Source organism: Neolamprologus brichardi, chromosome 6 (genome assembly GCF_056152115.1).
Source record: "Neolamprologus brichardi isolate AB-2024 chromosome 6, ASM5615211v1, whole genome shotgun sequence".
Classification (NCBI taxonomy): Eukaryota; Metazoa; Chordata; class Actinopteri; order Cichliformes; family Cichlidae; genus Neolamprologus; species Neolamprologus brichardi.
Genome location: NC_142109.1, coordinates 33,205,528 through 33,220,888, shown reverse-complemented (window position 1 = coordinate 33,220,888; position 15,361 = coordinate 33,205,528). Strand labels below are relative to the sequence as shown.

Sequence of the window (15,361 nt, the reverse complement as noted above, 5' to 3'; positions counted from 1 at the left end):
CTTTATAAATATTATTAAACACTATTATTTGTCTATTGTCACCTTGAATACTTATCAAATGTATTTAAGCTGCTGTTTAATTGATCCTGTTATTCATTATAAACACTCAACCTGTGTTATATATTCTTTACGTGCCTGGTAGCTCCATATCCAACATCCTTTATCCAATATATCCTTCCTCTGACACACACGCTTATCTCTCTAACTTTTACTACAAAATGCTCAACCTCAGCTGTCTCACTGATGTATTAATTACTAATCCTTCGGTTGTGCTCACGCAAAATTAAAATCTTAGCCTCTTCACCTCTGCCACCTTCGGCTTATCTTTTTTGTCAGTGCCACTGTTTCCAGCCCAGACCCATCACTGCAGGTCTCACTACCATATTTAAAACCTTCCCTTTCACTCTTGCTTTTATCATTCATACAAATCACCCTGACACTCATCTCCTCCCACTCCACCCTGTCCACACTCTCTTCTTCACCCCTCTTATGCCCAATCTGCTGCTGTAGATGGTTTACACCAGGTATTTAAACTCATCCGCCTTCACTATTTTGACTCCTTGCATCTTCATTGTTACATTTGTCTCCCTCTCATTCACACACATGTATCCTGTATTGCTACTACTAACTTTCATCACACTCCACTCCAGGGCATACCTCCACCTCTAGAGGCTTCAAGTCTCTGTGTGTTAACAACTAAAAGTACTTTAAAAAGTACTCATCTGAAGTATATTTGTTTTCCTTCCACCATCCAGTTTTTCTCCAAGATTGTTTTTATTTCTAGTGTTTAAATGAATATAACTAATGATCTCTTTGGTCATTTAAACATTAAAGCTTTTTCAGCTAATGGGGTTATTATCACAGCAGTATTCTGGAAGATTTTAAATATGTAGGCAAAAAAACTGCATAAATAAAGATATAAAAGAGCTGGAGAAGTCATCAGTTAAAACTGAGCTGGCTGTCTTTCAGCGTGTGATGCAGGGCCGGTGTCCTGTAGGTTTTAGATGTGTCCTTGATCCAACACAGCTGATTTAAATGATCTTCTCAACGTGTCTTAAACTTCGTGTCCAAATTCATGGGCTGCATCCTCCTGAGGCCGCATTTGTAGGCCGATTACGTCACAGCGACGCGCCGAAGGCTGTCCAAATTCGTAGACTCCTCCGAATGCAGCCGACAAATGCGTCCTCCTTTTCCCCGAATTTGAAGGATGGGTCGGGTGTGTCCTTCTTGGCCCACCATATCCCAGAATTCATAGCGCGGCCCAGCCAAGCTCCAGTTTCCGGCAATGGCGGCCGCTACTAAGTTTTAAAATTACTCTTATTAATCTTTCTGGGCCACAAAATAAACTTTAAACATATTTTCAGGCGAGAATGTGGGTTAGCTCGTTGATAATTAAAAATGAACACAATAACGGAGAAAGATTTCGGGTCCATTTTCGATTTTCGTGCCGTGGCGCTGACAACCGGAAATACTCTGAATTAAGGGCGGGAGTAGATCGAGAAGGCTAGACCGTCCAATTCCATAGCCGTTTACTTCCGGCCTACCCGACCTCCTGAGGACCCGGCCCACGTAGACCGCGAAGGCTGGGTCCTCAGGAGGATGCAGCCCATGAATTTGGACACGACCAAAGTTCTCCAGAGGCCTGGTAATGAGCTAATCACTTGATTCAGGTGTGTTGACCCAGGGTGTTAACTAAAACCTGCAGGAAACAGGCCCTGGAGGCCTCGAGTTCCCCACCCCTGCATGCATTCATAGCCTGCTCCTTGTATTTAATAAAAGGTAGTGTTTATATATTAAATTAAATAATGTCATTTTATATCAAATGTTAAAAATGATTAAACATAAAGAGCTTTGATTTTCTTTCCTAATGTTTAATTTCTTTGACAGCGCCCTAAAACAGGATATCAAATAAGTTAATATATCTGTCTATTCATTTATTCATTGTTCAGGTTGAATCTGTGTTTATGAAAAAATAAATATTCAGACAGAAGTTGTGGTGACTTTGTCATAAATCCTGTTACATTAGCAACTTTTCAGTCGGGATTTATGACTGTTAGCTGTCTGACTAGGCCTGACTAGCTTAAATGGGACTAAAAGGAAGATTTACATATGACAGCGAGAGCGAGTGATATAAGCCTACAAGTTTATAAGCCAACAACTTTGAGTTAACTAACTTGCATAAAGAGCATAGAGCATTTTGAAATCACTGAAAGTTAGGTCAATTGTGGACAATTTGAAAAGGCTTTTATTTTTGAGAGCAAAATCAGAATGACTTGATATTGATATGGTATCACTGTGGGGCTGTATACTGTTGATCGAAAGTGGAATTACCCTGTGGAAACAAGAATTTTTCATTTTAGAGCATTTTGAATCGTTAGAAGATTAAGTCAAATATCTGCAATTTCAAAGGGCCATTACTTTGAAAGGCGAAATCAGACTGACTTGATATTGATATGGTATTACTGTGAAAAAGACTGTGGTTGGAAAGTGTTGATATAAAGTTCAAATAGTCTTTGGAAATACGACTTTTGAAATTGAAAGAGTAGTTCAAAAATGAAGATTCACAGGGCTTTTACTTTGAAATCCAAAATAAGATGGCCTTGATAGTGACAGGGCACAATTAGGGTACAAGGCTGTGTCATATAGATCTAACATTAGAGTTTGTAAAAAACAAACAAACAAACAAAAAAAACAGCCTAAATTATATGTTATTATGTTCTTAACATATCTGTTAATTCACTCGAAGTTGACTTTTATTTTGAAATCCAGTTTCCACATCCCTTCCCGTAATACTTTGAATACACAGGGAACAGAAAATAAACTGGAGGCTGGCTTGACACAAGTCATAACTCGGGGTTTGGCCAGTTATTATCCACAGAGGTTTCGCTTGTGTCTCGCAGGCTCACTCACATCAGTCCTGTAATGTTCAGTTCTTAATCTCATAAAGAACATTTTTTAAACTGCTTCGTGAGCCACCATTTGCTTTATTGCCAATCTGTAAACATAATTTTTTTTTAACTTTATTTACAAACAACAGTATAACATACAAGGCACCATCATTAATCCGAATATGTAACATCCTCGGTTGAGCAATATAGCAAAAAACAAACAAACAAACAAACAAACAATAAACACAAAGCTAAAAGAGTTAGTACAAAAAGAAAGAACAGTCATTGAAGGATTTGAACCAAAGGCAAAAAATAACATGAGCAAAAAAGTGCAGTCACGATTATAAAATAAGGAGGTTTCTTTTATCTGTAAACATAATAATGACACACTTCCACTTCCATAATAATTCCGTACACGCCCCCCACTGCCACTACGGTAAACCCCAAGGCACAATAAGCACGGATTGCACACATTGTAAACGATACAACAAGTCCCATCATGGCCGAAGTGGACGAGTCTCAGTTTTCTATCATGAGTCTGGAGGATGAGCTGACCTGCAGCATCTGTCTGAGCACCTTTGACTGTCCGGTGACCATCCCCTGCGGACACAACTTCTGCCAGGACTGCCTGCTCGCCACATGGAAGGAGTCGTACAGCTGCCCTCAGTGTCGGACCGTGTTCGCCACCAAACCCAAGCTGAAGAAAAACACGGTCCTCACCGCCGTCGTGGAGACCTTTAAAGTGAGATCGAGCAAGAGCGAAGACAACCTGACTGCAGAGGAGAGCCAAGTGAAGAAAAAGGAGATCATTCGCTGTGATACCTGCATGGAAGCAGAGGCGTCGAAGACCTGCCTCACCTGCATGGCGTCTTACTGTGAGGAGCACCTGCGCCCTCACCGGGAAAACCCCATTTTCCGTCCCCACCAGCTGAGCGAGCCCGTCGGGGACCTGTTGGAGCGCATCTGCTCCGACCACCACAAGCTGAAGGAGTTCTTCTGCAGCCAGCATGACCGTCTGATCTGCAGCTTTTGCCTTCAACAGGTCCACAAAGGATGCTCCTTCATAAGTCCGGAGGAGCAGAGGAACCTGAAAGAGGTGTGTTTGTTAGTATTCACCTGGCACTTCCTTATATTCAGGATAATATTAGAGTTTTATGTACAGTTTGTGGTCACAATGAATGAAAATCGGAACTTAATGGTTAATTCTACAATGTGTCCAAATGCTAGCAGCCAGTAAATTTAGGTTAGACTTGTACTTCATATTAAAGGAGGGGCCTGACTTTAGCTTTCCCCTTCTCAGGTCATAATCAATGGCTCCTCTAATCAACATTCCAATGCCATAAATTACCTTGTACGATGTTTTATTATCCTTCCTGATATAAGGTCAAAGCATACAATAAATTCAAATTCAAATTTTTTATTTGTCACATACACAGTCATACACAGTACGATATGCAGTGAAATGCTTGGACAACTGCTCGTGACCTAAAGAAAAAAGAAAAGGCTATGAATAAGATAGGAAATAAATAAATATGAAAATAAAAAAGGGTAAATTTACCAGGAAGGAATAAAATAAAATATAAAAAATTAAGTTAAGAATGAGATAACTGTACAACACAAATTAGAATGAAGGGTAAATTTAACTGGGAAAGAATAAGATAAAATATATAAATTAAAGTTGAAAATAAGATAACTGTACAACAAAATACAAAGTATAGACATATATAAGAATGTAAGAGAAATATAAATATATATACACACACAATAACAGCAGCCATACCGGTCCACCGTTTACCTTTTATTAGCTCTCCAAAGAGTGAAATGGACACACTTTACAATGATACTGGTTTACACATTTATGATGGGAAATGAGAAATACAAATAACATTGGACATAATGAGAAAGACGGCACGTTGACATCATAGGTGCAGTTAAGTTGCTCAGATAAGATCCTCAATAACTTTGAGAGAGATGAGACATATGAGAGAATGAATCATTTAGTTGTTGCATAATCCTCACGGGTGAGTCAGTTGATCACACCCTACTGCTAAAAGCTGACAACGCCTTCAAAGTGCGAGCAGGGCCCTATGACAGTAGCACCCCTCCCTGACGTAGTGTTCAGTGGAGTAGAGCGCGGTTCCTCTTCCCATTTGCTCTTGTTGGTTGTCAGCTTAAGGTGGTGCTCAGTCATGTGCTTCACCTGTCTGTAATTTGACATAATAGAAGAAAATGTCACTTTCACACAAAACTCCTCACACAAGAGCAGTTTTTATACATTAAACAGGTTCAAGCCTGTAGTGGTTGGCTGTGCAACTGTTTTCCAACTAGGACAAGCTTATTATAGTAAATTCTAAATTCATCCTTGCAGCACTGTTTGTCAAGGCCAAGTTTATTTATGTAGCACATTAGCAACAGTCCATGCTGCACAAAGTGCTTAACAATGTAAAATGCCACTAAAATAAATAAAATGCATAACAGTGATGCAGGAAAATATGAAAACAACAACTAAGGCTGTTAAAACCAAAATCATTTTACATTTGACTTAGGAAGATAAAGGGCCCAGAACACTGTCAGTGTGTTTATTAATGAAGTTACCAAAAATGACAACTTCTGTTGTTTGAATTAAACATAACAGAAGTTGTTTAACATCATCAAGGCAGCGTAATAATAGCTGAAGTGAGTCTGTATCTGCTTTTAAAGGCAGATAGATCTGCAAGTCATCTGCAAAACAGTGAAATGAAAGATTGTACCGTGTGAGAAAATAGACCCCAGTGGAAACATGTACAGTGCAAACAAGACAGGACCCAAAATAGAGCCTTGAGGTACACCATGTGTACATGCATGTACATTTTCTTGTCTTCTACAAAAGTAGTTCACTTATGTAACCAGCTGGTAGTCTTCACTAATAAGACCATAACAATTCATCAGGGCCAAAAATGTGAGTGTCAGGTTTAAACCTTTCAAGTTTACCTACTACTACTATCGCTAACTCATCAATCATAATTTTTATTTGGCAACAGGAAAATCACAGACATGAGATATTTGCCAGACTCATTTTAGGTTAGACAGCTTCATTTGGTCTCAAGTGAGCCCAACCAGAAAAACATAATTACCTATAGAACAATAAGCTCAGATTTTTTACAGTTTTTCAGTGTAAGGACGCACAGAATATGATGAACAGTCCACTTCTTCTTTTGACTGCTCCCTTTAGGGGATGCCCAGCAGATAATCTTCCTCCATCTCACCCTATCGCTAGCATCCTCTTCTGTCACACCACCCCTCTGCATGTCCTCCTCCATCTCCATATTTAGCATCCTTTGTCCAATATGTCCACTATCCCTCCTCTGCACATGTCCAAACCATCTCAGCCATCTCTTTGTTATCTTTTAGCCTTATCTTTATGACTTTGACTCCAAACCACTTGACCTGAGCTGTTTCTCCGATTCACTCCCGTCCAGTCACTCCCGATAAAACTCTTTCTTTTCTCCAAGTCTGCAGCCTCCAGCTCAGCCTTCTTGTCAGTTCAAACCTTCTCTAAACAATGCATCATAGCAGGTCTCACTACCTTTTATCACAAATTCTCTCCTGACTCTCCTCTTCAACCACCATTCATGCACTCACTTCTTCACCTCACTTGTGCATTGTCTATTGCATTGGATGGTTGATCCCAGGTATTTAACCTCATCTACCTTCATTATCTCCTTATCTTCATCGTCCTTGCATCTTTAAGCATATCTTGGCACGGCTGCTTGGGTTTATTGTTTTCTCTTAGTGTAGTATTGCAAGCCATGGGTCTTTATCACTAAGATAGCTGCAAAACTGACCATAATTTAGACTTCTGGCTAAGATTGAGAGTTTGAGCAATGACTCTTATGACATGGGATGGGATAAGCAAAGGGCTCCCTGCTGAGAAAACAGTAAAAAGAACAATTCTTTTACTTCTCAGTAGCTTTTACACTTTGCAAATCCATCCACTAGTCAGAATGGATCCTGTTACAGCAGACACGATATCCCACTATCTCTGGAATATGGTTCAGCCCTTTCCCTATTATCGCTGCCACACTTTAAGCACACAACCTTGCTGGCGAGTAGAAATGTGGTTCTGAAACTGATGCAAGTAGGAAATAATATCAACATCTCTTTCAATAATTCAGCGTCTTTCAGATGACGTATTACAGTTAAACCACAATAAAATATAATGTTAACCATGGGATAGAAGCAGATAAGAGCAGCATAGACACAGAATCAGAGCTAAATTGTATTAAATCTCTTGTTTGTGGATCAGCACGGCCCTAGTGGACCCAGGAATTCCCTCAAGTGCCGCTCTGAAACATAGAGCTTGTCAGCACAGGTGCACGTTATCACACTAAATTACAACAGATTAGACTTTGTTGCAAACACTAACTTTACACAATAACAACAATCAGCTTATTCATAGAAATTAGGGCTGCCACAAACGATTATTTTGATAGTCGACTAGTCACCGATTATTTTTGCGATTAGTCGACTAATCAGATCATCATCCATTGGACATAAAACGTACAGCTTATTGCACCAGCAGCATCTGCTCTTATATAACTATCATTAGCTTACAGCTTTAAGTGTTTAAGGTATGTGCTAACTAAAAATAAAGACAAGATGAGAGTTTATTAACTTTTAATGAAATTTGAAGATTGTTTCGGTGAAGTTTAATAAACTCCTTGCTATCTAAAATATAACAGGACACCGGAGTATATTCTCGAGCATCTCACACTTCTGATGATCAGCTGTCTGCTTGACGTTTATTCAGCTGTGTAAAAACTATAACTTTAATCTCAGCCAAACCGATTTACTCAGGAACAAATAAAATACAAAAAAAAGCCAAACAATAACATTTTTAAGTTATCTAAGTGACTTATATATATTTAACCCGAGTAGCGAAAGACGGCGGTGGGTTTGAAAACGATTTGCCGGGAGTCCAGTGTTCTCACGGCTCTAGTTAGCCTAGCCCCCGGCTAGCTATCGAGCTAGTGGGTAACAGACGTCTCCGAAAACGTCGGCGCGCTTTTGAAAATATGCGGTGTCTTGATAAACTGAGCAGATATTTGAGGTTTACACAGCTACATTCTCGCCTGAAAATATGTTAAACGTTTATTTTGTGACCCAGAAAGAATAATAAGAGTAATATTAAAACTAACTAGCTGCCGCCATTGTTGGAAAATGAGCTGGGCTGCGCTATGAATTCTTGGACACAGCTTCTTCTTCTTCTTCTTCTTCTTCTTCTTCTTCTTCGGGGTTTAACGGCAGCTGGCATCCTTGTACATGCAGTGCTGCCATCTTCTGTTTCAGTCCGTTATTACACTCTTAAATCCTACTACTTATTCCTGCGTCTTTTGGGATCAAACGACCGTCGACTATTAAATTACTCGTTGACGATTTTGATAGTCGATGTAATCGTAACTAGTCGACTAATCGTGGCAGCCCTAATAGAACTATAGCTTGTGAAGCAATGCTATCACACAAACCAGCATTATGGAGGGTCTCAAGTACCAAAATGATGTTTTTTTAAATTATATCTTTATTTGGAATGGACATAGCAATATATGAGAACGGAGTCCTTCCAGGTTTTCAGAGTTAAGTCCAGGAGAGCAAATGTTAAACACAGTGATCGACAGGTGCATATTATCCTCTAATGGATTTCAAAATGAATTAATTAAATGTGTCATTAATGAATTAAAATAGAAAATAATTAATTAAATATGTACGTAATTAATTCAATGTTCAATTAATTTCATTTAAAATATTTAGTAAATTGTTTATTTCCAATATTAATTAGTTAATGAAGCAATGAATCACTTAATGATGTATTTAATTACATTGTTTTGGCACTCAGCACCCTCCGTACTATAGGTGAACACTGATTGACTGCTGGATCATTTCTATTGGACCCTGTGGGGATCATGCTCCTCCCATGCAGGTAAGGCATGGGCTAACAGGAGAGCTTTTTAACAGATTCTTTGAAGCCTAGTTCAGTCCTCAGGTTGTATTATTGACACTCCAAGTTTAGGGTAATGGATCTTTTTTCCCCTCAGCATCTAAACGCACGTCTTTATTCAAGGCGTCACTTTCTACAGATAACACTGATCTCATTGTAAATGAAGTTTAACAAGTATGTAAGCATTACTTGCAATCTTCTGCAGGCCCACTGAGCTGTGTCTGTATGACATTTATGCGCTGAAGCTGTTCTGTGTCTGTTCTTATAGTCTGACCTCAGAGACAAGTTGGGTTTGCTGAATGAGAAAATGGAGAAGACTGAAACTGTTGTGTGTCAAATAAATACCATGCAGAGCAAGCTGAAGGTAATTTCCATAGATTACTTGTCATATAATTTAATCAGAGACAAATGTGTAAATGCGCTGATAAAACGTCATTATTTTCATATTTTATTGTGTCTGTATTTATTCTGCTCCAGGATGAAGCAAACAAAAGAAAGACGGCACTCGCAGCTGTCTATCAGCAGATGAAGGACATCTTGGCTCAAGATGAACGCGAGGCCCAAAATGAGGTGGACCGTGAGCTTGAGCTCGGTCAGATGAAACTTCGGGATCTCGTGAAGAAGCTAGATGAAAACTGTAATAAGATGGGGAAAGCCAGAGAAGATATCAACAGGCTGCTGAGTCAATCCCAATCCATGGCTTTTCTGCAGGTGAGACAAACATTATCACAGGAATGTGAAGCAGGAAAGAAGAAAAGGGTGAAAAACTTAAACTGAAGAACAAGACAGAGCATTTATGGTACTAGATAAATAATTAGGGATTCAAAATCATGTCACAATAAACAGCGTTCCCTGTCTCTTGTTCCTCACAGGCTTCAGTTGTGTTGCCCAAAGTTGTAAAGATTGAGCCTAAAGTGCCTCCAATCAATCTGGACTCCAAGAAGATGATAGCGATGCAGAGCTTTGCTGCAGCCCTGAGGGAGACTCTGATGGAGATGCTTAAACAGCCCACTGAGGCCAGATTACTATTGTTTAAAGCAGGTCTGTGTGCAGGCACGCATTAGCAGGAGGTTTTGTTCAAATTTTGTTGCAGAAATTAACACTTGCACTGGTGCAATTTGGTGAGTTTGTGTTATGTTTAAAATGTTGGCAATCGAAGGAAAGATTGAAGACTTTGTGGTAAAGGGTTGTGATTTTTTTTCTTCAAGGATGGCCATGCAGTTAGGCTGCGAGGGCAGCAGCCTAAGTCTAGTCCTCCCTCTCCTCAGTCACCTGAGTAGAGGGAGGACTCCAGCTAATCCAGGTGACACAGATATTCCCAGGCCAGCCAAGAGATGTAATCTCCTCAGCATGTCCTGGGTCTGCCCCGGGGCCTCCCTCTGCTGGGACGTGCCCAAAACACCTCACCCAAGAGGCATCCTTGCCAAATACTATGGAGGTGCAAAACATGGTCCATTCAGGACATCCATATGTTCAAACATGGTGTTCGTTATGGACAAACTGTGATTTGCAAAGAGGTCCAATAACAGAACACCACTCAGGTTCAGGAGGGTGGGCCCATGTAGCTTTTTGGGCTGCACCTGGAAAGGCCCAATGGGCTAAGGCCCAGCCAGCAGCCACTCTCTGTCAAGCTCCCTCTCAGGGCTGCCTCCCCGGTGGGGCCCCAGTAACCATACACTGGGCAGATTAAACTAGTCCCACAAACAAGAAGTAAAGTGCTGTTTAAATGCAACCGTTTACCCTCCACAGGTCAAACTGCAGCTCCTGTCTCAGGACCAGCAAGACCTGAAAGTACCGGAGCTCAGCCAGAGTTGGGTATGTTCTTCTCAGGAAAGACAGTCATTTAAATGCAGTCACACATGCAACAAATATCTGAAAACATCTGCATAAATATTTGCTTATTTTTAAATAATATTTGTGTACGTACTTATTTATTTATTGCAGATGTGCAAAGCATATTTGTGCAATATACTGAAGGTGCCACAGCCTCTCCTATAAACGTTAATAATATGCATAACTATGTATTTGCATGAAAAATAATATTTTAATAAATAAAAATCGCATGTTACTACTCTAAAGTGCACTATTTGGTACTTTGTATTTTCATTGCAATAATAATGTGTTTTTGTTCCATTTAAAATATTACAAATTGTTCTCCCCAAAAGGGAGGGGTGATGTCAGTGGTTCAATTTGTGTGTTAGCAGTGTAGCATCCACAGTTTTCAAGATATCAGTTTCTAATTTATGTTTGATGGTCAATCTCAATAACATCTCAAACTGATTTAATTTAGCTGAAAATCTGGTCAAGATCAAGGTCGGATCAGAGGGAGATGCAAATTGGAGGAAAACTTTATCTTTTTAGCATGTTTAGGCCCAGATTTAAAGACCGTAGCTGTAAAGGTCTGCAGGCCACTTAGAGTCCTGCCTATGTTTGTATAAATGATTCAAATTCAGTAGAAAAAGAAACGAACTCTTTCAGTTGTTTAAACTTATTACCCAGGCGGTGGCTGGATACCAGTTTACTGGCTGTAGTTCAGCTCTTCTAGTGAAATCTGCGTCATTGTCAAAATATGCATTAGCATCATACTGATCCCAAATTGTTGTCTAATGCATGTGTTTAAACAAAAGCATGAGGCCCATTGGGAAGTATTTTTTCTACACACTACTTATTCTGTAATAATAGTACATTATCATTATAACCCACATAAACACCTTTTGGAGATGTTTGTGTTGGTCTGCATTTATTTTACCATTTTACCGTTCAGTAAACTAAACTTTTTTATTGAAAATCGATTTCCAAAGGATTATTTAATTTATTTTACCAATATTTAATATAACAAATAACCAATTTCACCTGGTCTCCTGTACACACCTGCACACATTGGAGTCCCCCCCTCATGGGCCAAGGTTAAAGAATAAAATGCCTCTAATCTTTTTTTAATGTTTTCTCAGAAGTGGAGTGCTCTCCTGGTCAGCCCAGACTCCCCGAGTCCAACAGTCCAGCTCCTCAAGCCCAAACAGCCAAAAAGAAAAAAACTCGAAGTAAGGAACATGTGATTTTAATTTTTTTTTTAATGAGCCAATAGATAGCACACAGTCCCTCGACAGTTTGTTTCCAGGACTTCTAATAGAGGATGACACCATAAACCGAATCCAAGTCAAACGTTTTGGTGGTGGTCGGTTCTAGAAGCAAGTCTATTTTAAAGCCCTGCACAAAATAAACTGGGAGAGATCCATAATTGTAATTTTAATGTCATAAGGACATAAAGACTCCATAAACCCAAAGAAAGGTTTAAAAAGCTTTTTTCCTCTGCTCGTGCAGCTGTGCGCAAACATCTGTTATGACTCAGTTCACAGTGACGATGTGAAGGATTGTTTCAGTGCCAAATCTTTTCCTGTGTCAGTTCTTACTGGTAATGAACTCTGTTTTTCCACACACAGTCCTGATGAAGATGGAATAATGAACCTACATAATAAATATGGAGAATGTCGGGTCTTCCCTGCCTGTATTTAGATCTGATTTATGCATATTCAGTGTTATAAATACTCCACTGGCTTTCTCTACTTTCTAGAAACCAAAACGAAGCCTAATGAGTCCACTGGCATTATGGGAATTAAGAAAAACGCCCGTTCAATGGAAAACCTGCTGGAGTATGGAGTGAAAGAGAAACCCAGAGACTGTTCTCCTGCAGCTGAACCTAATCAGAAACCAGGTAGACAGACATCAGGTTTGAGCACTGTATGCTGAGTTGCTAATGTAGTCCCAGCACCACAAAACAGACTTTAGAACAGGTGCCATTCATCTTCTGTTATCTCTGAGCTTGATGACAAACTCGGTCTATGTCTTTATTTCACTTATTACAACTCTGACAGCTGTGTGGAAAGCAAACAAAATCACCAAATCATCACTATCACCATGTAAATACACCCCAACTGGGCACAAGCTACAATTCCAGTGTTACAGTAACCCTGTCCATTTTCCAATATGGCAACACAAACGATTTACTTTTTTGTCTTTAATTGTAGAAGCTCCAGATATTCCCCCAGACATAAGCACAGCTGAAAAGAGAGGTGAACTTCTGAAATGTAAGTGTAGCAGGCATCATCCCCTCATGCAGCAACAGCAGCCGTGTCTGTTTTTTAAAAATAAAATGGCCTTTCCTTTTTTCCCTTTCAGACGCCACAGAACTCACTTTCGATCCAAGCACCGCCCATAAACGCATCGCGCTGACCGAGAACTTCACTAAGGCCTCGGTGTCAGACGAGCACATAAACTACCCCGACTGCCCCGGACGCTTTGCTGTCTGCTCCCAGGTGCTCGCCTCCAAGGGTTTCTCTACTGGACGCCATTACTGGGAAGTGCGACTGACCAACATTAACTTCATTGGCGTAGGCTTGGCTTACAGCAGCATGGACCGCAAAGGCCCCACCAGTCGACTGGGCCGCAACGTCCAGTCCTGGTGCGTCGAGTGGTTTAATGTCGGCCTGTCAGTCTGGCATAACAGCAGCGAGACCGTGCTTGCTAATCCAAATCCAAAGCGTGTCGGCGTGCTGTTGGATTGCGAGGCCGGCACCGCTACGTTCTATCGCGTGGCAGAGAGGGCGTATCCCTTCCACACTATCAAGTTCCCTTACCCTGCCTTTTTAGAGGCTATCTATCCAGCCTTCTGGATTTTCTCTAATGGCTCCTCCATTACCTTTTGCAAAATGCAACAATGAATACCATACACAGTCAGCTGGTGCGATTGTTGCTATAATTAAAGGTGTCCTGTGGTGTTTCAGTTTTCAGTTTTTCAGTTTACTAAGCAAGAGATTAGATTTTTCCTCCTGAAGTAAAAAAAAAAAGTAATTTATTTTAATAATCCAGTTTATCAAAAAAAAAAAAAATGGCCTGTATTTATATAGCGCTTTACTAGTCCCTAAGGACCCCAAAGGGCTTTACACATTCAGTCATCCACACATTCACACACTGGTGATGGCAGCTACATTGTAGCCACAGCCACCCTGGGGCGCACTGACAGAGGCGAGGCTGCCGGACACTGGCGCCACCGGGCCCTCTGACCACCACCAGTAGGCAACGGGTGAAGTGTCTTGCCCAAGGACACAACGACCGAGAATGTCCAAGCCGGGGCTCGAACCGGCAACCTTCCGATTACAAGGCGAACGCCCAACTCTTGAGCCACGATCGCCCACAAAATATTAACATCTTTGTGCATAATTTATATCCATTGTTACCAGACAGCCTTCTTATTCGCTGTTTATCCAGGTGCAGGTCTTGGCTGCCACATTTGTTGGCTTAATTAACTGTATCAGTGGAAAACCATGAAACCTTACAGATCACATGCAGAACATGTAGTAATGTGCTAATATTGGTCAAAATCTCCTCTCTTAAGCACTGGTCATCGATTCTGCATCAGATTAAGATCTGGTGTTGAATCCAAAATGGTGATTTGATCACTTTGAACCATTTATGACTTTTGGTTTGTGACATGGTGACCCATCATCACCAAATTGCTCCCAGATCTATGAAGTCACCGAGGATGTTTTATCGTATGGTCAGTGCATGTGTAACACTATAAATACTGTGTTGTTGTTTAAATTTGACTTCTTTTCCAATAAAACTCTTTAAAATGCTTATGATTGCTCCTCGCTATATAATAGAAACATGTCAAATAATAAATAAACAAATAGTGTGAATAAAGATTGAAGCAAAGGGGTTTCGAGTTTTGTGTAAATTCATTATTCTTTCTTTTGCATTTGGAAGATGATTTGAGTTTTAGCTTTGTACAGTCTCGTCTTTTGAGGGTCTCTGAGATTTTTTTACTTCATGGTGTCTTGTTTTGATATTAGGTTTCTTTCATGGCTTTGTCTCGTCCCCATGTTTTGTCCCTCACTCCCCCCCTCTCTGTGTCTCAGTCATGTCTCTGTCTTCGGTCTGCCTTACCCGTTTCCATTTCCTTTGCGTCTCATCCCTTGTCTCCCCAGTCTGACACTTGCTTCCATGTCTGTTAGTCCCCTTTCCTAATGTCAACCTTACGTGTCCTTTTCTGGCTCTCGATGTGCGTGTTACTTCCTGTTTTATTTTGAGGGTTAGTCAACCCTCAAAATAACTGTTCTGTTAGTCAGATCCAGCTGTGTCACGTCGTTGTCTCCCTGGCTGTGCGTGCTCCTTGTGTCTTAGTGTTTCCAAGTGTTCACTGCTGTTTCCAGGTCACCATGTTTCTTGATTTGAAAAACTTGATTGAAAAACTAGTTCATGCATTTATTACTTCCAGGCTGGACTACTGCAATTCATTATTATCAGGATGTCCAAAAAACTCACTGAAAAGCCTTCAGCTAATCCAAAATGCTGCAGCAAGAGTACTGACAGGGACTAGAAAGAGAGAGCATATTTCTCCTGTTTTGGCTTCCCTTCATTGGCTTCCTGTTAAATCCAGAATTGAATTCAAAATCCTGCTCCTCACATACAAGGTCTTAAATAATCAGGCCCCATCTTATCT

General features: G+C 40.4%; 1 protein-coding gene across 1 annotated transcript; it reads left to right on the top strand.

Moving 5' to 3' along the window:
• Positions 1-3,343: 3,343 nt before the first annotated feature.
• LOC102793559 (E3 ubiquitin/ISG15 ligase TRIM25-like) lies at positions 3,344-14,584 on the top strand. The gene is made up of 9 exons (XM_087842140.1): positions 3,344-3,984; positions 9,131-9,226; positions 9,340-9,573; positions 9,735-9,903; positions 10,612-10,677; positions 11,814-11,903; positions 12,434-12,574; positions 12,888-12,947; positions 13,039-14,584. The coding sequence occupies exons 1-9, from the start codon at positions 3,388-3,390 to the stop codon at positions 13,578-13,580; spliced, it is 1,995 nt and encodes a 664-aa protein (XP_087698266.1). The 5' UTR covers positions 3,344-3,387; the 3' UTR covers positions 13,581-14,584.
• The last annotated feature ends 777 nt before the right edge of the window (positions 14,585-15,361 follow it).